The sequence below is a fragment of the Oncorhynchus gorbuscha genome, linkage group LG10 (genome assembly GCF_021184085.1).
Source record: "Oncorhynchus gorbuscha isolate QuinsamMale2020 ecotype Even-year linkage group LG10, OgorEven_v1.0, whole genome shotgun sequence".
NCBI classification, from domain to species: Eukaryota; Metazoa; Chordata; class Actinopteri; order Salmoniformes; family Salmonidae; genus Oncorhynchus; species Oncorhynchus gorbuscha.
The window spans coordinates 2,122,492-2,144,413 of NC_060182.1; the positions used below are offsets into that span (position 1 = coordinate 2,122,492).

The 21,922-nt window shown below is 47.8% G+C and overlaps 1 protein-coding gene across 1 annotated transcript in view; it reads right to left on the bottom strand.

Moving 5' to 3' along the window:
• LOC124045389 (plexin-B3-like) overlaps nucleotides 1–21,922 on the bottom strand; it is a 623,492-nt gene that overhangs the window by 58,252 nt on the left and 543,318 nt on the right. The window contains exons 21-25 of the mRNA XM_046364685.1: nucleotides 11,957–12,105; nucleotides 7,805–7,905; nucleotides 7,059–7,276; nucleotides 5,351–5,529; nucleotides 10–76 (exon numbers count right to left, since the gene is read on the bottom strand). Of these exons, the coding sequence (XP_046220641.1) occupies nucleotides 10–76; nucleotides 5,351–5,529; nucleotides 7,059–7,276; nucleotides 7,805–7,905; nucleotides 11,957–12,105 (714 nt within the window). The remainder of the gene's footprint in view (nucleotides 1–9; nucleotides 77–5,350; nucleotides 5,530–7,058; nucleotides 7,277–7,804; nucleotides 7,906–11,956; nucleotides 12,106–21,922) is intronic.

The following is a 21,922-nucleotide window of genomic DNA, read 5'->3' on the forward strand; positions in this document are numbered from 1 at the left end:
CACACACACCTTGAGGAAGGAGTAGAGACAGATGGACATCCAGTTGGTGAGCATCTTCTCCACCACCGTCTCCGTCCTGAGAGAGCGAGAGAGAGAGAAGAGAGAGAGGAGAGAAGAGAGAGAGGAGAGAAGAGAGAGAGGAGAGAAGAGAGAGCGAGCGAGAGAGAAGAGAGAAGAGAGAGAGCGAGAGACAGAAGAGAGGAGAGAAGAGAGAGAGCGAGAGAGAGAGAGAGAGACAGAAGAGAGAGAGAGAGACAGAAGAGAGAGAGAGAGAGACAGAAGAGAGAGAGAAGAGAGAGAGAAGAGAGAAGAGAGAGCGAGAAGAGAGAGTGAGAAGAGAGAGTGAGAAGAGAGAGCGAGACAGAAGAGAGAAGAGAGAGCGAGACAGAAGAGAGAGCAAGAAGAAAGAGACAGAGAGAGAGAAGAGAGAGAGAAGAGAGAGAACGAGAGAGACAGAAGAGAGAAGAGAGAAGAGAGAGAGCGAGAGGAGAGAAGAGAGAGCGAGAAGGGAGAGCGAGAAGGGAGAGCGAGAAGGGAGAGCGAGAGGGAGAGCGAGAGGGAGAGCGAGAGGGAGAGCGAGAGGGAGAGCGAGAAGAGAGAGAGCGAGAGAGAGCGAGAGAGAGCGAGAGAGAGCAAGAGAGAGCGAGAGAAGAGAGCGAGAGAGAAGAGAGAGAGCGAGAGAGAAGAGAGAGCGAGCGAGAGAGAGAGCGAGAGAGAGCGCGAGAGAGACAGAGAGAGAGCGAGAGAGAGACAGAGAGAGAGAGAGAGAGACAGAGACAGAGAGAGAGACAGAGAGAGAGACAGAGAGAGAGACAGAGAGAGACAGAGAGAGAGCGAGAGAGAGGGAGAGAAGAGAGAGAGCGAGAGAGAGGGAGAGAAGAGAGAGAGCGAGAGAGAGGGAGAGAAGAGAGAGAGCGAGAGAGAGAGAAGAGAAGAGAGAGCGAGAGAGAGGGAAGGATAGAAAAGAGGGAGGAAAGAGAGAAGTTAGGAACAATGTAAAAGCCTGGGGAAATGCTACTGAGCTGAAGCCTGGGAATCTGGTCTTCACACCCCAAAATAACTGGTTCATCAGGTGATCTGGTTCAACGGGTTCGTCAAGGCCGTGTTAGCCCACTGAGCTAAAGAGCCCTGTTGGCCCTGGTCACTATATATAGACCCTGGTCACTATATATAGACCCTGGTCACTATATATAGACCCTGGTCACTATATATAGACCCTGGTCACTATATATAGACCCTGGTCACTATATATAGACCCTGGTCACTATATATAGACCCTGGTCACTATATATAGACCCTGGTCAAAGAGACTTCACTATATATAGACCCTGGTCAAAGAGACTTCACTATATATAGACCCTGGTAAAAGACACTTCACTATACAGACCCTGGTCACTATATAGACCCTGGTCACTATATATAGACCCTGGTCAAAGAGACTTCACTATATATAGACCCTGGTCAAAGAGACTTCACTATATATAGACCCTGGTCAAAGAGACTTCACTATATATAGACCCTGGTCAAAGAGACTTCACTATATATAGACCCTGGTCAAAGAGACTTCACTATATATAGACCCTAGTCAAAGGGACTTCACTAAATATAGACCCTGGTCAAAGAGACTTCACTATATATAGACCCTGGTCAAAGAGACTTCACTATATATAGACCCTGGTCAAAGAGACTTCACTATATAGACCCTGGTCAAAGAGACTTCACTATATATAGACCCTGGTCAAAGAGACTTCACTATATAGACCCTGGCCAAAGAGACTTCACTATATATAGACCCTGGTCAAAGAGACTTCACTATATAGACCCTGGTCAAAGAGACTTCACTATATATAGACCCTGGTCACTATATATAGACCCTGGTCAAAGAAACTTCACTATATATAGACCCTGGTCAAAGAGACTTCACTATATATAGACCCTGGTCAAAGAGACTTCACTATATATAGACCCTGGTCAAAGAGACTTCACTATATATAGACTCTGGTCAAAGAGACTTCACTATATATAGACCCTGGTCAAAGAGACTTCACTATATAGACCCTGGTCAAAGAGACTTCACTATATATAGACCCTGGTCAAAGAGACTTCACTATATAGACCCTGGCCAAAGAGACTTCACTATATATAGACCCTGGTCAAAGAGACTTCACTATATAGACCCTGGTCAAAGAGACTTCACTATATATAGACCCTGGTCACTATATATAGACCCTGGTCAAAGAAACTTCACTATATATAGACCCTGGTCAAAGAGACTTCACTATATATAGACCCTGGTCAAAGAGACTTCACTATATATAGACCCTGGTCAAAGAGACTTCACTATATATAGACCCTGGTCAAAGAGACTTCACTATATATAGACCCTGGTCAAAGAGACTTCACTATATAGACCCTGGTCAAAGAGACTTCACTATATATAGACCCTGGTCAAAGAGACTTCACTATATATAGACCCTGGTCAAAGAGACTTCACTATATATAGACCCTGGTCAAAGAGACTTCACTATATAGACCCTGGTCAAAGAGACTTCACTATATATAGACCCTGGTCAAAGAGACTTCACTATATATAGACCCTGGTCAAAGAGACTTCACTATATATAGACCCTGGTCAAAGAGACTTCACTATATAGACCCTGGTCAAAGAGACTTCACTATATATAGACCCTGGTCAAAGACACTTCACTATACAGACCCTGGTCATTATATATAGACCCTGGTCACTATATATAGACCCTGGTCACTATATATAGACCCTGGTCACTATATATAGACCCTGGTCACTATATATAGACCCTGGTCAAAGAGACTTCACTATATATAGACCCTGGTCACTATATATAGACCCTGGTCAAAGACACTTCACTATACAGACCCTGGTCACTATATATAGACCCTGGTCACTATATATAGACCCTGGTCACTATATATAGACCCTGGTCAAAGAGACTTCACTATATATAGACCCTGGTCAAAGAGACTTCACTATATATAGACCCTGGTCAAAGAGACTTCACTATATATAGACCCTGGTCAAAGACACTTCACTATATATAGACCCTGGTCAAAGACACTTCAATATACAGACCCTGGTCACTATATATAGACCCTGGTCACTATATATAGACCCTGGTCACTATATATAGACCCTGGTCACTATATATAGACCCTGGTCACTATATATAGACCCTGGTCACTATATATAGACCATGGTCACTATATATAGACCATGGTCACTATATATAGACCATGGTCACTATATATAGACCCTGGTCACTATATATAGACCCTGGTCACTATATATAGACCCTGGTCACTATATATAGACCCTGGTCACTATATATAGACCCTGGTCACTATATATAGACCCTGGTCACTATATATAGACCCTGGTCACTATATAGACCCTGGTCACTATATAGACCCTGGTCACTATATATAGACCCTGGTCACTATATAGACCCTGGTCACTATATAGACCCTGGTCACTATATATAGACCCTGGACACTATATATAGACCCTGGTCACTATATATAGACCCTGGTCACTATATATAGACCCTGGTTACTATATATAGACCCTGGTCACTATATATAGACCCTGGTCACTATATATAGACCCTGGTCACTATATATAGACCCTGGTCACTATATATAGACCCTGGTCACTATATATAGACCCTGGTCACTATATATAGACCCTGGTCACTATATATAGACCCTGGTCACTATATATAGACCCTGGTCACTATATATAGACCCTGGTCACTATATATAGACCCTGGTCACTATATATAGACCCTGGTCACTATATATAGACCCTGGTCACTATATAGACCCTGGTCACTATATAGACCCTGGTCACTATATATAGACCCTGGTCACTATATATAGACCCTGGACACTATATATAGACCCTGGACACTATATATAGACCCTGGTCACTATATATAGACCCTGGTCACTATATAGACCCTGGTCACTATATATAGACCCTGGTCACTATATATAGACCCTGGACACTATATATAGACCCTGGTCAAAGACACTTCACTATACAGACCCTGGTCATTATATATAGACCCTGGTCACTATATATAGACCCTGGTCACTATATATAGACCCTGGTCACTATATATAGACCCTGGTCAAAGAGACTTCACTATATATAGACCCTGGTCACTATATATAGACCCTGGTCAAAGACACTTCACTATACAGACCCTGGTCACTATATATAGACCCTGGTCACTATATATAGACCCTGGTCAAAGAGACTTCACTATATATAGACCCTGGTCAAAGAGACTTCACTATATATAGACCCTGGTCAAAGAGACTTCACTATATATAGACCCTGGTCAAAGACACTTCAATATACAGACCCTGGTCACTATATATAGACCCTGGTCACTATATATAGACCCTGGTCACTATATATAGACCCTGGTCACTATATATAGACCCTGGTCACTATATATAGACCCTGGTCACTATATATAGACCATGGTCACTATATATAGACCCTGGTCACTATATATAGACCATGGTCACTATATATAGACCATGGTCACTATATATAGACCCTGGTCACTATATATAGACCCTGGTCACTATATATAGACCCTGGTCACTATATATAGACCCTGGTCACTATATATAGACCCTGGTCACTATATATAGACCCTGGTCACTATATATAGACCATGGTCACTATATATAGACCCTGGTCACTATATATAGACCCTGGTCACTATATATAGACCCTGGTCACTATATATAGACCCTGGTCACTATATATAGACCCTGGTCACTATATATAGACCCTGGTCACTATATATAGACCCTGGTCACTATATATAGACCCTGGTCACTATATATAGACCCTGGTCACTATATATAGACCCTGGTCACTATATATAGACCCTGGTCACTATATATAGACCCTGGACACTATATATAGACCCTGGACACTATATATAGACCCTGGTCACTATATATAGACCCTGGACACTATATATAGACCCTGGTCACTATATATAGACCCTGGTCACTATATAGACCCTGGTCACTATATAGACCCTGGTCACTATATAGACCCTGGTCACTATATATAGACCCTGGTCACTATATATAGACCCTGGACACTATATATAGACCCTGGACACTATATATAGACCCTGGTCACTATATATAGACCCTGGTCACTATATAGACCCTGGTCACTATATATAGACCCTGGTCACTATATATAGACCCTGGACACTATATATAGACCCTGGACAAAGAGACATTGATATGTGACCGGTTCAGGTCCATCAGGACCCACCTGCGCAGCATGAGTTTGGGGTTCTTGGTGACGTACTGCTGCACCAGGTCTCCCAGTAAGGTCTTCATGACATCAGTGAAGTACTCCAGCTGGTCGTGCAGGGCCATGGTCAGGAGAGACGCCACGTAGCCACGGTCACGCTGGGAGAAGTTCTGCTGGGCCTCGAGGGTGTGGATGAACTGGAGTGGGGAGAAGGAGAGGGAGAAGGAGGGGAGGAGGGGAGGAGAGGGAGAAGGAGGGGAGGAGGGGAGGAGGGGAGGAGAGGGAGAAGGAGAAGGAGAGGAGGAGAGGGAGAAGGAGGGGAGAAGAGGGAGAAGGAGGGGAGGAGAGGGAGAAGGAGAGGAGGGAGAGGGGAGAAGGAGAGGAGGAGAGGGAGAAGGAGAGGAGGAGAGGGAGAAGGAGAGGAGGAGAGGGAAAAGGAGAAGGAGGGGAGGAGAGGGAGAGGAGGGGAGGAGAGGGAGAGGAGAGGGAGAAGGAGAAGGAGTGGAGGGGAGGGAGAAGGAGAGGAGCAGGGGGAGAAGGAGAGGAGTAGGGGGAGAAGGAGAGGAGGAGGAGGAGAGGGAGAAGGAGAGGAGGAGAGGGAGGAAGGAGAGGAGCAGGGGGAGAAGGAGAGGAGTAGGGGGAGAAGGAGAGGAGTAGGGGGAGAAGGAGAGGAGGAGAGGGAGAAGGAGAGGAGGAGGGGGAGAAGGAGAGGAGGAGAAGGAGAGGGAGAAGAGGAGAGGGAGAAGGAGAAGAGGAGAGGGAGAAGGAGAGGAAAAGAGGGAGAAGGAGAGGAAGAGGAGGAGAGGGAGAAGGAGGGGAGGAGAGGGAGAAGGAGAGGAGGAGAGGGAAAAGGAGAAGGAGGGGAGGAGAGGGAGAAGGAGGGAGGAGAGGGAGAGGAGGAGAGGGAGAGGAGGAGAGGGAGAATGAGAGGAGGAGGGGGAGAAGGAGAGGAGGGGAGGGAGAAGGAGAGGAGGGGAGGGAGAAGGAGAGGAGCAGGGGGAGAAGGAGAGGAGGGGAGGGAGAAGGAGAGGAGCAGGGGGAGAAGGAGAGGGAGAAGGAGAGGAGCAGGGGGAGAAGGAGAGGAGTAGGGGGAGAAGGAGAGGAGGAGGAGGAGGGGGAGAAGGAGAGGAGGAGAGGGAGAAGGAGAGGAGGAGAGGGAGAAGGAGAAGGAGAGGAGGAGAGGGAGAAGGAGAAGGAGAGGAGGAGAGGGAGAAGGAGAAGGAGAGGAGGAGAGGGAGAAGGAGGGGAGGAGAGGGAGAAGGAGGGGAGGAGAGGGAGAAGGAGGGGAGGAGAGGGAGAAGGAGAGGAGGAGGAGAAGAAGGAGAGGAGGAGGGAGAGAAGGAGAGGAGGAGAGGGAGAAAGGGAGAAGGAGAGGAGGAGAGGGAGAAAGAGAGGAGTCGGGGAGGAGGAGAGGAAAAAAAGGAGAGGAGGAGAGGAAAAAGGAGAGGAGGAGAGGGAGAAGGAGAGGAGGAGGAGAAGGAGAGGAGGAGGGGGAGAAGGAAAGGAGGAGGGGGAGAAGGAGAGGAGGAGAGGGAGAAGGAGAGGAGGAGAGGGAGAAGGAGGGCGAGGAGAGGAGAGTAGGAGGAGGAGGAGAGAGATTAGAGTTAAAGAAACCTTTGTTTGTTGGTCACAGAAATGTGCTTCGTTGGAGACTCCTGCAGTGAATGAACGTTTCTGTAAATCGATTTAGACAGCAGTATCTCACTCAGCCTGGTATGATGCTCACCCTGATAAGGAACAGTTTGTTGTTGAGGAGGCTGTTGAGTTGTCCCAGTCCTTGTTCTACTGTCTGCCTGCGGGACTCTGGCAGGTTCAGGTCCTGACTCAGTGGAGCCCCCCTCTGGCCGGGGAAGAACACGCGCTCTGCATACGTCTTATAGTCCAGGAGAGGAATACCTGGTCCACCCACATCACTACTCAGATCCATCATCTCTGTCATCAGATCTGGAGGGGAGAGGAGGAGGGGGAGAGGAGAGGAGAGGAGGGGAGGGGAGGGGAGAGGAGAGGAGAGGAGAGGAGAGGAGAGGAGAGGAGAGGAGAGGAGAGGAGAGGAGAGGAGAGGAGAGGAGAGGAGAGGAGAGGAGAGGAGAGGAGAGGAGAGGAGAGGAGAGGATAAATTAATCCTGTCTGTAAAGGAGAATATTCCTGGTCCGAAATGGCACCCTAACCTCTATACAGCAATACTTGGGCCCGGGTCACTCTCCTTGGGCCCGGGTCACTCTCCTTGGGCCCGGGTCACTCTCCTTGGGCCCGGGTCACTCTCTTTGGGCCCGGGTCACTCTCCTTGGGCCCGGGTCACTCTCCTTGGGCCCGGGTCACTCTCCTTGGGCCCGGGTCACTCTCCTTGGGCCCGGGTCACTCTCCTTGGGCCCGGGTCACTCTCCTTGGGCCCGGGTCACTCTCCTTGGGCCCGTGTCACTCTCTTTGGGCCATAAATAGGGTTCAATTTAAGACTAAACAGGCTGTATTTACCTGTGAACTCCTTCCTGCACTGGTCTCCCACATTGATCTCCAGAGTCTCCAGCTGAACCAGAACCTTCTTGTAGTCTCTCAGAGCCTGCTTGCTCTTCCTCCTGCACACACAGAGAGAAACAGTTATTTAATGTCAGAGATCACCTCTCACCTCTCACCTCTCCAGCCCCATCTGCACATTCTGACCCACTGAGATGACGTGTTAGTGTGTGTGTGTGTTAGTGTGTCTGTTAGTGTGTGTGTGTGTATTAGTGTGTGTGTGTCTGTTAGTGTGTGTGTGTGTGTTAGTGTGTGTGTGTGTGTGTCTGTTAGTGTGTGTGTGTGTGTTAGTGTGTGTGTGTGTGTTAGTGTGTGTGTTAGTGTGTGTGTGTTAGTGTGTGTGTGTGTGTTAGTGTGTGTGTGTGTGTTAGTGTGTCTGTTAGTGTGTGTGTGTTAGTGTGTGTGTGTGTTAGTGTGTGTGTGTCTGTTAGTGTGTGTGTTAGTGTGTGTGTGTGTGTGTTAGTGTGTGTTAGTGCGTGTGTATGTTAGTGCGTGTGTGTGTTAGTGTGTGTGTTAGTGTGTGTGTTAGTGTGTGTGTCTGTTAGTGTGTGTGTGTCTGTTAGTGTGTGTGTGTCTGTTAGTGTGTGTGTGTGTTAGTGCGTGCGTGTGTTAGTGCGTGTGTGCGTGTGTTAGTGTGTGTGTCTGTTAGTGTGTGTGTGTTAGTGTGTGCGTGTGTGTGTTAGTGCGTGCGTGTGTTAGTGCGTGCGTGTGTTAGTGCGTGCGTGTGTTAGTGTGTGTGTGTGTGTGTGTTAGTGCGTGTGTGTGTTAGTGCGTGTGTGTTAGTGCGTGCGTGTGTGTGTTAGTGCGTGCGCGTGTGTGTTAGTGCGTGCGTGTGTGTGTTAGTGCGTGTGTGTGTGTGTTAGTGCGTGTTAGTGCGTGCGTGTGTTAGTGCGTGCGTGTGTGTGTTAGTGCGTGCGTGTGTGTGTGTTAGTGTGTGTGTGTATTAGTGTGTGTGTGTTAGTGTGTGTGTGTTAGTGCGTGTTAGTGCGTGCGTGTGTTAGTGCGTGCGTGTGTGTGTTAGTGCGTGCGTGTGTTAGTGTGTGTGTGTGTTAGTGTGTGTGTGTGTGTTAGTGCGTGCATGTGTGTGTTAGTGCGTGCGTGTGTGTGTGTTAGTGCGTGCGTGCGTGTGTTAGTGCGTGTGTGTGTGTTAGTGCGTGTGTGTGTGTGTTAGTGCGTGTGTGTGTGTGTTAGTGCGTGCGTGTGTGTGTTAGTGCGTGCGTGTGTGTGTTAGTGCGTGCGTGTGTGTGTTAGTGCGTGCGTGTGTGTGTGTTAGTGCGTGTGTGTTAGTGCGTGCGTGTGTGTTAGTGCGTGCGTGTGTGTTAGTGCGTGCGTGTGTGTTAGTGCGTGCGTGTGTGTTAGTGCGTGCGTGTGTGTTAGTGCGTGCGTGTGTGTTAGTGCGTGCGTGTGTGTGTGTGTTACTGCGTGCGTGTGTGTGTTACTGCGTGCGTGTGTGTGTTAGTGCGTGCGTGTGTGTGTTAGTGCGTGCGTGTGTGTGTTAGTGCGTGCGTGTGTGTGTGTGTTAGTGCGTGCGTGTGTGTGTGTGTTAGTGCGTGCGTGCGTGTGTGTGTTAGTGCGTGCGTGCGTGTGTGTGTTAGTGCGTGCGTGCGTGTGTGTGTTAGTGCGTGCGTGCGTGTGTGTGTTAGTGCTTGCGTGCGTGTGTGTGTTAGTGCGTGCGTGTGTGTGTGTGTTAGTGCGTGCGTGTGTGTGTGTGTTAGTGCGTGCGTGTGTGTGTTAGTGCGTGCGTGTGTGTGTGTTAGTGCGTGCGTGTGTGTGTGTGTTAGTGCGTGCGTGTGTGCGTGTGTTAGTGCGTGCGTGTGTGTGTTAGTGCGTGCGTGTGTTAGTGCGTGCGTGTGTGTGTGTGTTAGTGCGTGCGCGTGTGTGTTAGTGCGTGCGTGTGTGTGTTAGTGCGTGTGTGTTAGTGTGTGTTAGTGCGTGCGTGTGTGTGTTAGTGCGTGTGTGTGTTAGTGCGTGTGTGTGTTAGTGCGTGTGTGTGTTAGTGCGTGTGTGTGTTAGTGCGTGTGTGTGTTAGTGCGTGTGCGTGTTAGTGCGTGTGCGTGTTAGTGCGTGTGCGTGTTAGTGCGTGTGCGTGTTAGTGCGTGTGCGTGTGTGTTAGTGCGTGTTAGTGCGTGTTAGTGCGTGTTAGTGCGTGTGTGTATTAGTGCGTGCGTGTGTGTGTTAGTGCGTGTGTGTGTTAGTGCGTGTGCGTGTTAGTGCGTGTTAGTGCGTGTGTGTGTTAGTGCGTGTGTGTGTTAGTGCGTGTGCGTGTTAGTGCGTGTGCGTGTTAGTGCGTGTTAGTGCGTGTGTGTGTTAGTGCGTGTGTGTGCTAGTGCGTGCGTGTGTGTGTTAGTGCGTGCGTGTGTGTTAGTGCGTGCGTGTGTGTTAGTGCGTGCGTGTGTTAGTACGTGCGTGTGTGTGTGTGTTAGTACGTGTGTGTGTGTGTTAGTACGTGCGTGTGTGTGTGTGTTAGTGTGTGTTAGTTAGTGTGTGTGTGTGTGTGTGTGTGTGTGTGTGTGTGTTAGCGTGCGTGTGTGTGTGTTAGTGTGTGTGTGTGTGTGTTAGTGCGTGCGTGTGTGTGTTAGTACGTGTGTGTGTGTGTTAGTACGTGCGTGTGTGTGTGTGTTAGTGTGTGTGTGTTAGTGTGTGTGTGTGTGTGTGTGTGTGTTAGCGTGCGTGTGTGTGTTAGTGTGTGTGTGTGTGTGTGTGTTAGCGTGCGTGTGTGTGTTAGCGTGCGTGTGTGTGTTAGTGTGTGTGTGTGTGTTAGCGTGCGTGTGTGTGTTAGTGCGTGCGTGTGTGTGTTAGTGCGTGCGTGTGTGTGTTAGTGCGTGCGTGTGTGTGTTAGTGCGTGCGTGTGTTAGTGTGTGTGTTAGTGCGTGCGCGTGTTAGTGTGTGTGTTAGTGCGTGCGCGTGTGTGTTAGTGCGTGCGCGTGTGTGTTAGTGTGTGTGTTAGTGTGTGTGTTAGTGTGTGTGTGTTAGTGCGTGTGCGTGTGTGTTAGTGCGTGTGCGTGTGTGTTAGTGCGTGTGCGTGTGTGTTAGTGCGTGTGCGTGTGTGTTAGTGCGTGTGCGTGTGTGTTAGTGCGTGTGTGTGTTAGTGCGTGTGTGTGTTAGTGCGTGTGTGTGTTAGTGCGTGTGCGTGTTAGTGCGTGTGTGTGTTAGTGCGTGTGTGTGTTAGTGCGTGTGTGTGTTAGTGCGTGTGCGTGTTAGTGCGTGTGCGTGTTAGTGCGTGTGCGTGTGTGTTAGTGCGTGTGCGTGTGTGTTAGTGCGTGTGCGTGTGTGTTAGTGCGTGTGCGTGTGTGTTAGTGCGTGTGTGTGTTAGTGCGTGTGTGTGTTAGTGCGTGTGTGTGTTAGTGCGTGTGTGTGTTAGTGCGTGTGCGTGTTAGTGCGTGTGTGTGTTAGTGCGTGTGCGTGTTAGTGCGTGTGCGTGTTAGTGCGTGTGCGTGTTAGTGCGTGTGCGTGTTAGTGCGTGTGCGTGTTAGTGCGTGTGTGTGTTAGTGCGTGTGTGTGTTAGTGCGTGTGTTAGTGTGTGTGTTAGTGCGTGTGTTAGTGTGTGTGTTAGTGCGTGCGTGTGTGTGTGTGTTAGTGCGTGCGTGTGTGTGTGTTAGTACGTGTGTGTGTTAGTGCGTGCGTGTGCGTGCGTGTGTGTGTTAGTACGTGCGTGTGTGTGTTAGTACGTGTGTGTGTGTTAGTGCGTGTGTTAGTGCGTGTGTTAGTGCGTGTGTTAGTGCGTGTGTTAGTGCGTGTGTTAGTGCGTGTGTTAGTGCGTGTGTTAGGGCGTGTGTTAGGGCGTGTGTTAGGGCGTGTGTTAGGGCGTGTGTGTGTTAGTGTGTGTGTGTGTTAGTGCGTGTGTTAGTGCGTGTGTTAGTGCGTGTGTTAGTGCGTGTGTTAGTGCGTGTGTTAGTGCGTGTGTTAGTGCGTGTGTTAGTGTGTGTGTGTGTTAGTACGTGTGTGTTAGTACGTGTGTGTTAGTGCGTGTGTGTGTTAGTACGTGTGTGTGTGTGTTAGTGCGTGTGTGTGTTAGTGCGTGTGTGTGTGTGTGTTAGTACGTGCGTGTGTGCGTGTGTGCGTGTGCGTGTGTTAGTGTGTGTGTGTGTGTGTGTTAGTGTGCCTGTTACTGACCTGTACATGAGGATGATGACCAGCACCACTAGGACCACCACAGCAGCCCCTGCAGCCAGACCCACCTGGGCAGCCAGAGGGACAGGTGAGAGGCCTTCTGTATCATACTGCACTGTGCCAAGGTCTACGTTCAGCTTCCCCATTACCACCTAGAGAGAGAGAGGGGAGAGAGAGAGGAGAGAGGAGGGGAGAGAGAGGAGAGAGAGAGGGGAGAGAGGAGGGGAGAGAGAGAGAGAGGAGGGAGGAGAGAGGAGGGGAGAGAGGAGGGGAGAGAGAGGAGAGAGAGAGGGGAGAGAGGAGGGGAGAGAGAGAGAGAGGAGGGAGGAGAGAGGAGGGGAGAGAGGAGGGGAGAGAGAGAGGAGAGAGGAGGGGAGAGAGAGAGGAGAGAGAGAGGGGAGAGGAGGGGGAGAGAGAGAAAGAAGAGGGGAGAGAGAGGGAGAGAGAGAGAGAGGGGAGAGGGGAGAGAAAGAGAGGGGAGAGAAAGAGAGGAGAGGGAGAGGGAGAGAGAGGGGAGAGGGGAGAGGGGAGAGAGAGAGGTGGGGAGAAAGAAGAGGGGAGAGAGAGGGAGAAACATACTCATCAACTGATTTTAGAGTTTAAAGTAACAAAACAATCCCAGGACGGAAACTTAAATCGATCTCAGGCTAATAACCTCCCCATTCTTGTGAGAAAGTTATGACCGTCATTATTTTAAGGAACGAGGATCATCTAATAGTCAACTGTGGGTTTGACCAATTCCCCTCAGCTATTCCCTGGGTCCTTCCCGGGATCACCAAACAGGACAGGGCCTACCCCTGTAGCCACAAAGTTGGAAACACAGAATCATCTAGAATGTCATTGTAGTGTTAAGATTTCCCTTCACTGTAATACTCCAGAAAACACGTTTCCAGCTCCAGAGTCCAGAGAGCTTTACACTCCAGCCGACGCTTGGCGTTGCACATCTTATGCTTGTGAGCGGCTGCTCGGCCATGGAAACCTGTTTCATGAAGCTCCCAATGAACAGTGTGCAGTTTGGAACTCAGTAGTGAGTTTTTTAAACATTTTTATTTCTCCTTTATTTAACCAGGTAGGTTAGTTGAGAACAAGTTCTCATTTCCAATTGCGACCTGGCCAAGATAAAGCAAAGCAGTTCGACAGATACAACGACACAGAGTTACACATGGAGTAAGAGGGACAGGAGCGTCTGCTAAATGACTTAAATGTAAATGTAAATGAGTAAAACAAACATCCAGTCAATAATACAGTAGAACAAAATAAAACTAAGTCTATATACAGTGAGTGCAAATGAGGTAAGTTAAGGAAATAAATAGGCCATGGTGGCGAAGTATTTACAATATAGCAATTAAACACTGGAATGATGAATGTGCAGGTAGAGAGATGAATGTGCAGGTAGAGATACTGGGGTGCAGAGGAGCAAGATAAATAAATATAGTATGGGGATGAGGTCGTTGGATGGCCTATCTGTAAACAGCCCATCTAAGTACAGGTGCAGTGATCTGTGAGCTGCTCTGACAGCTGGTGCTTAAAGCTAGTGAGGGAGATGTGAGTCTCCAGTTTCAGAGATTTTTGCAGTTCGTTCCAGTCATGGGCAGCAGAGAACTGGAAGGAAAGGCGACCAAAGGAGGAATTGGCTTTAGGGGTGACCAGTGAGAAATACCTGCTGGAGTGCATGCTATGAGTGGGTGCTGCTATCGTGACCAGTGAGCAGAGATAAGGTGGGGCTTTACCTAGCAGAGACTTGTAGATGACCTGGAGCCAGTGGGTTTGGCGACGAGTATGAAGCGAGGGCCAGCCAACGAGAGCGTACAGGTCGCAATGGTGGGTAGTATATGGGGCTTTGGTGACAAAATGGATGGCACTGTGATAGACTGCATTCAGTTTGTTGCGTAGAGTGTTGCAGGCTATTTTATAGATGACATCACCAAATTCAAGGATCGTTAGGATGGTCAGTTTTACGAGGGTATGTTTGGCAGCATGAGTGAAGGACGCTTTGTTGCGATATAGGAAGCCAAATCTAGATTTATTTTTGGATTGGAGATGCTTAATGTGAGTCTGGAAGGAGAGTTTACAGTCTAACTAGACACCCAGGTATTTGTAGTTGTCCACGTATTCTAAGTCAGAGCCGTCCAGAGTAGTGATGCTGTACGGGCGAGCAGGTGCAGGCAGTGATCGATTGAAGAGCATGCATTTAGTTGTACTTGCAGTTGGAGGCCACGGAAGGAGAGTTGTATGGAATTGAAGCTCGTCTGGAGGGTTGTTAACACAGTGTCCAAAGAATGGCCAGAAGTATACAGAATGGTGTCGTCTGCGTAGAGGTGGATCAGAGACTCACCAGCAGCAAGAGCAACATCATTGATGTATACAAAGAACACAGTGTCTAAAGAAGGGCCAGAACTATCTCCGTCGGAAGTATATCAGTTTGTCTCTGTGAATGGCTTGTCCTCTGACAAATCAACTGTAAATTTCGGTGTTCCTCAAGATTCCGTTTTAGGACCACTATTGTTTTCACTATATATTTTACCTTCTTGGTGATGTTATTCGAAAACATATTGTTAACTTTCACTTCTATGCGGATGACACACAGCTGTACATTTCAATGAAGTCCCAAAATTCCAAGCTCCAAAATTGCCCTCGCTAGAAGCCTGTGTTTCAGACAGAAGGAAGTGGATGTCTGTAAACGTTCTACTTTTAAACTCCGACAAAGCAGAGATGCTTGTTCTCGGTCCCAAGAAACAAAGAGATCTTCTGTTGAATCTGACAATTAATCTTAATGGTTGTACAGTCGTCTCAAGTAAAACTGTGAAGGACCTCTGGACCCTGATCTCTCTTTTGACGAACATATGACGACAGCTTTTTTCCATCTACGTAACATTGCAAAAATCAGAAACTTTCTGTCCAAAAATGATGCAGAAAAATGAATCCAGGCTTTTGTAACTTCTAGGTTAGACTACTGCAATGCTCTACTTTCCGGCTATCCGGATAAAGCACTAAATAAACTCCAGTTAGTGCAAAATACGGCTGCTAGAATCCTGACTAGAACCAAAAAAATTAGCATATTACTCCAGTGCTAGCCTCTCTACACTGGTTTCCTGTTAAGGCAAGGGCTGATTTCAAGGTTTAACTGCTAACCTACAAAGCATTACATGGGCTTGCTCCTACCTATCTTTCTGATTTGGTCCTGCCGTACATACCTACACGTACGCTACGGTCACAAGACGCAGGCCTCCTAATTGTCCCTAGAATTTCTAAGCAAACAACTGGAGGCAGGGCTTTCTCCTATAGAGCTCCATTTTTATGGAATGGTCTGCCTACCCATGTGAGAGACGCAAACTCGGTCTCAACCTTTATGTCTTTACTGAAGACTCATCTCTTCAGTGGGTCATATGAATGTGTGTAGTCTGGCCCAGGAGTATGAAGGTGAACGGAAAGGCTCTGGAGCAACGAACCGCCTTTGCTGTCTCAGCCTGGCCGGGTCCCCTCTCTCCACTGGGATTCTCTGCCTCTAACCCTACTACAGGGGCTGAGTCACTGGCTTACTGGTGCTCTTTCATGCCGTCCCTGGGAGGGGTGCATCACCTGAGTGGGTTGAGTCACTGATGTGATCATCCTGTCTGGGTTGGCGCCCCCCTTGGGTTGTGCCGTGCCGGAGATCTTTGTGGGCTATACTCGGCCTTGTCTCAAGATGGTAAGTTAGTGGTTGAAGATATCCCTCTAGTGGTGTGGGGGCTGTGCTTTGGCAAAGTGGGTGGGGTTATATCCTTCCTGTTTGGCCCTGTCCGGGGGGTATCATCGGATGGGGCCACAGTGTCTCCTGACCCCTCCTGTCTCAGCCTCCAGTATTTATGCTGCAGTAGTTTATGTGTCAGGGGGCTAGGGTCAGTCTGTTATATCTGGAGTATTTCTCCTGTCTCTTCCGGTGTCCTGTGTGAATTTAAGTGTGCTCTCTCTAATTCTCTCTTTCCTTCTCTCTCTCGGAGGACTTGAGCCCTAGGACAATGCCTCAGGACTACCTGGCATGATGACTCCTTGCTGTCCCAAGTCCACCTGGCCGTGCTGCTGCTCCTGTTTCAACTGTTCTGCCTGCGGCTATTGAATCCTGACCTGTTCACCGGACGTGCTACCTGTCCCAGACCTATTATTTGACCATTCTGATTTGACCGTGCCATGTTGAAAGTCACTGAGCTCTTCAGTATGGCCATTGTACTGCCAATGTTTGTCTATGGAGATTGCATGGCTATGTGCTCGATTTCATACCCCTGTCAGCAACGGGTGTGGCCGAATCCACTAATTTGAAGGGGTGTCCTCATACCTTTGGCCATGCAGTGTAGATACAGTAGACTGTGTAGATACAGTAGACTAACCCTGAGGCTGTGTGTGTAGATACAGTAGACTAACCCTGAGGCTGTGTGTGTAGATACAGTAGACTAACCCTGAGGCTGTGGAGCTCACAGCAGACTAACCCTGAGGCTGTGTAGATACAGTAGACTAACCCTCAGGCTGTGTGTGTAGATACAGTAGACTAACCCTCAGGCTGTGTGTGTAGATACAGTAGACTAACCCTCAGGCTGTGTGTGTAGATACAGTAGACTAACCCTGAGGCTGTGTAGATACAGTAGACTAACCCTGAGGCTGAGTAGATACAGTAGACTAACCCTGAGGCTGAGTAGATACAGTAGACTAACCCTGATGCTGTGTAGATACAGTAGACTAACCCTGAGGCTGAGTAGATACAGTAGACTAACCCTGAGGCTGTGTGTGTAGATGCAGTAGACTAACCCTCAGGCTGTGTGTGTAGATACAGTAGACTAACCCTGAGGCTGTGTAGATACAGTAGACTAACCCTGAGGCTGTGTAGATACAGTAGACTAACCCTGAGGCTGAGTAGATACAGTAGACTAACCCTGAGGCTGAGTAGATACAGTAGACACAGTAGACTAACCCTGAGGCTGAGTAGATACAGTAGACTAACCCTGAGGCTGAGTAGATACAGTAGACTAACCCTGAGGCTGTGTAGATACAGTAGACTAACCCTGAGGCTGAGTAGATACAGTAGACTAACCCTGAGGCTGTGTAGATACAGTAGACTAACCCTGAGGCTGAGTAGATACAGTAGACTAACCCTGAGGCTGTGTGTAGATACAGTAGACTAACCTTGAGGCTGTGTGTAGATACAGTAGACTAACCCTGAGGCTGTGTGTAGATACAGTAGACTAACCCTGAGGCTGTGTAGATACAGTAGACTAACCCTGAGGCTGTGTAGATACAGTAGACTAACCCTGAGGCTGTGTAGATACAGTAGACTAACCCTGAAGCTGTGTGTAGATACAGTAGACTAACCCTGAGGCTGTGTGTAGTTGATTACGTCATTTCCGGTCACAACTTGCAGGCTTGTTTTCAAATTGCTGTGCGTTTTGTTGCCAACCTATTTTGCTACCTGACAACTTTACGGGTTTCACTTTTTAATTACCGTTCATATATTTATTTTTTCCTCGACTTTTTCACTCCGGACGCTTTATCTGGACACGATTCGTCAGGACCTCCAACAGCCGAAGCTAAGTAGTAACATTAACATGATGCCTTCTAATTGCAGCCGCTGTGCTCGCCTTACGGCGAGGATAGCTGTACTGCAAGCCCAGCTTCAGACGCAATCGTTAGGCAAGGGTAATTTCAGTGTAGGAAAGGATGAAACAGCGTCTGTGCCACCAGTAAGTACAGATAGTAGTATAAATCCCCTGGCACAGTCCCCGCAGCCGGACAACTTTCTCACGGTTTCTGGAAGGAAATGCTGTAGGAACGCTCAACCGGTGTCGCTCATTCAGCAGACAGAAACTTTCAACCGGTTCTCCCCATTAAGCAGCGGGTCGGTGTCAGAGGCCGAGTCTTCTCTGGTCTCTACTCCTCCCGTTACGGGGTCTGAGACGCCGAAGCTTCCCACCATTAGCTCTGACAAATTGAAAACTCTAGTCATTGGCGACTCCATTACCCGCAGTATTAGACTTAAAGCGAATCATCCAGCGATCATACACTGTTTACCCGGGGCAGGGCTACCGACGTTAAGGCTAATCTGAAGATGGTGCTGGCTAAAGCTAAAACTGGCGAGTGTAGAGAGTATAGAGATATTGTTATCCACGTCGGCACCAACGATGTTAGGATGAAACAGTCAGAGATCACCAAGCGCAACATAGCTTCTGCGTGCATATCAGCTAGAAAGATGTGTCGGCATCGAGTAATTGTCTCTGGCCCCCTCCCAGTTAGGGGAGTGATGAGCTCTACAGCAGAGTCTCACAACTCAATCGCTGGTTGAAAACTGTTTTCTGCCCCTCCCAAAAGATAGAATTTGTAGATAATTGGCCCTCTTTCTGGGACTCGCCCACAAACAGGACCAAGCCTGACCTGCTGAGGAGTGACGGACTCCATCCTAGCTGGAGGGGTGCTCTCATCTTATCTGCCAACATAGACAGGGCTCTAACTCCTCTAGCTCCACAATGAAATAGGGTGCAGGCCAGGCAGCAGGCTATTAGCCAGCCTGCCAGCATAGTGGAGTCTGCCACTAGCATAGTTAGTGTAGTCAGCTTAGCTATCACCATTGAGACCGTGTCTGTGCCTCGACCTGGGTTGGGCAAAACTAAACATGGCGGTGTTCGCCTTAGCAATCTCACTAGGATAAAGACCACCTCCATTCCTGTCATTGCTGAAAGAGATCATGATACCTCACATCTCAAAATAGGGCTACTTAATGTTAGATCCCTTACTTCAAAGGCAATTATAGTCAATGAACTAATCACTGATCATAATCTTGATGTGATTGGCCTGACTGAAACATGGCTTAAGCCTGATGAATTTACTGTGTTAAATGAGGCCTCACCTCCTGGCTACACTAGTGACCATATCCCCGTGCATCCCGCAAAGGCGGAGGTGTTGCTAACATTTACGATAGCAAATTTCAATTTACAAAAAAAAAAAAATGACGTTTTCGTCTTTTGAGCTTCTAGTCATGAAATCTATGCAGCCTACTCAATCACTTTTTATAGCTACTGTTTACAGGCCTCCTGGGCCATATACAGCGTTTCTCACTGAGTTCCCTGAATTCCTATCAGACCTTGTAGTCATTGCAGATAATATTCTAATCTTTGGTGACTTTAATATTCACATGGAAAAGTCCACAGACCCACTCCAAAAGGCTTTTGGAGCCATCATCGACTCAGTGGGTTTTGTCCAACATGTCTCTGGACCCACTCACTCTCACAGTCATACGCTGGACCTAGTTTTGTCCCATGGAATAAATGTTGTGGATCTTAATGTTTTTCCTCATAATCCTGGACTATCAGACCACCATTTTATTACGTTTGCAATTGCAACAAATAATCTGCTCAGACCCCAACCAAGGAACATCAAAAGTCGTGCTATAAATTCACAGACAACACAAAGATTCCTTGATGCCCTTCCAGACTCCCTCTGCCTACCCAAGGACGCCAGAGGACAAAAATCCGTTAACCACCTAACTGAGGATCTCAATTTAACCTTGCGCAATACCCTAGATGCAGTTGCACCCCTAAAAACTAAAAAAATGTCTCATAAGAAACTAGCTCCATGGTACACAGAAAATACCCGAGCTCTGAAGCAAGCTTCCAGAAAATTGGAACGGAAATGGCGCCACACCAAACTGGAAGTCTTCCGACTAGCTTGGAAGGATGGTACCGTGCAGTACCGAAGAGCCCTTACTGCTGCTCGATCGTCCTATTTTTCTAACTTAATTGAGGAAAATAAGAACAATCCGAAATTCCTTTTTGATACTGTGGCAAAGCTAACTAAAAAGCAGCATTCCCCAAGAGAGGATGACTTGCACTTTAGCAGTGATAAATTCATGAACTTCTTTGAGGAAAAGATTATGATTATTAGAAAGCAAATTACGGACTCCTCTTTAAACCTGCGTATTCCTCCAAACCTCAGTTGTCCTGAGTCTGCACAACTCTGCCAGGACCTAGGATCAAGAGAGACGCTCAAGTGTTTTAGTACTATATCTCTTGACACAATGATGAAAATAATCATGGCCTCTAAACCTTCAAGCTGTATACTGGACCCTATTCCAACTAAACTACTGAAAGAGCTGCTTCCTGTGCTTGGCCCTCCTATGTTGAACATAATAAACGGCTCTCTATCCACTGGATGTGTACCAAACTCACTAAAAGTGGCAGTAATAAAGCCTCTCTTGAAAAAGCCAAACCTTGACCCAGAAAATATAAAAAACTATCGGCCTATATCGAATCTTCCATTCCTCTCAAAGATTTTAGAGAAGGCTGTTGCGCAGCAACTCACTGCCTTCCTGAAGACAAACAATGTATACGAAATGCTTCAGTCTGGTTTTAGACCCCATCATAGCACTGAGACGGCACTTGTGAAGGTGGTAAATGACATTTTGATGGCATCGGACCGAGGCTCTGCATCTGTCCTCGTGCTCCTAGACCTTAGTGCTGCTTTTGATACCATCGATCACCACATTCTTTTGGAGAGATTGGAAACCCAAATTGGTCTACACGGACATGTTCTGGCCTGGTTTAGGTCTTATCTGTCGGAAAGATATCAGTTTGTCTCTGTGAATGGTTTGTCCTCTGACAAATCAACTGTACATTTCGGTGTTCCTCAAGGTTCTGTTTTAGGACCACTATTGTTTTCACTATATATTTTACCTCTTGGGGATGTTATTCGAAAACATAATGTAAACTTTCACTGCTATGCGGATGACACACAGCTGTACATTTCAATGAAACATGGTGAAGCACCAAAATTGCCCTCGCTAGAAGCATGTGTTTCAGACATAAGGAAGTGGATGGCTGCAAACTTTCTACTATTAAACTCGGACAAAACAGAGATGCTTGTTCTAGGTCCCAAGAAACAAAGAGATCTTCTGTTGAATCTGACAATTAATCTTAATGGTTGTACAGTCGTCTCAAATAAAACTGTGAAGGACCTCGGCGTTACTCTGGACCCTGATCTCTCTTTTGAAGAACACATCAAGACCATTTCGAGGATAGCATTTTTCCATCTACGTAACATTGCAAAAATCAGAAACTTTCTGTCCAAAAATGATGCAGAAAAATTAATCCATGCTTTTGTCACTTCTAGGTTAGACTACTGCAATGCTCTATTTTCCGGCTACCCGGATAAAGCACTAAATAAACTTCAGTTAGTGCTAAATACGGCTGCTAGAATCCTGACTAGAACCAAAAAATTTGATCATATTACTCCAGTGCTAGCCTCTCTACACTGGCTTCCTGTCAAAGCAAGGGCTGATTTCAAGGTTTTACTGCTAACCTACAAAGCATTACATGGGCTTGCTCCTACCTACCTCTCTGATTTGGTCCTGCCGTACATACCTATACGTACGCTACGGTCACAAGACGCAGGCCTCCTAACTGTCCCTAGAATTTCTAAGCAAACAGCTGGAGGCAGGGCTTTCTCCTATAGAGCTCCATTTTTATGGAACGGTCTGCCTACCCATGTCAGAGACGCAAACTCGGTCTCAACCTTTAAGTCTTTACTGAAGACTCATCTCTTCAGTGGGTCATATGATTGAGTGTAGTCTGGCCCAGGAGTGGGAAGGTGAACGGAAAGGCTCTGGAGCAACGAACCGCCCTTGCTGTCTCTGCCTGGCCGGTTCCCCTTTTTCCACTGGGATTCTCTGCCTCTAGCCCTGTTACGGGGGCTGAGTCACTGGCTTGCTGGGGCTCTCTCGTGCCGTCCCTGGGGGTGCGTCACCTGGGTGGGTTGATTCACTGTTGTGGTCGGCCTGTCTGGGTTCCCCCCCTTGGGTTGTACCGTGTCGGAGATCTTTGTGGGCTATACTCGGCCTTGTCTCAGGATGGTAAGTTGGTGGTTGAAGATTTCCCTCTAGTGGTGTGGGGGCTGTGCTTTGGCAAAGTGGGTGGGGTTATATCCTTCCTGTTTGGCCCTGTCCGGGGTGTCCTC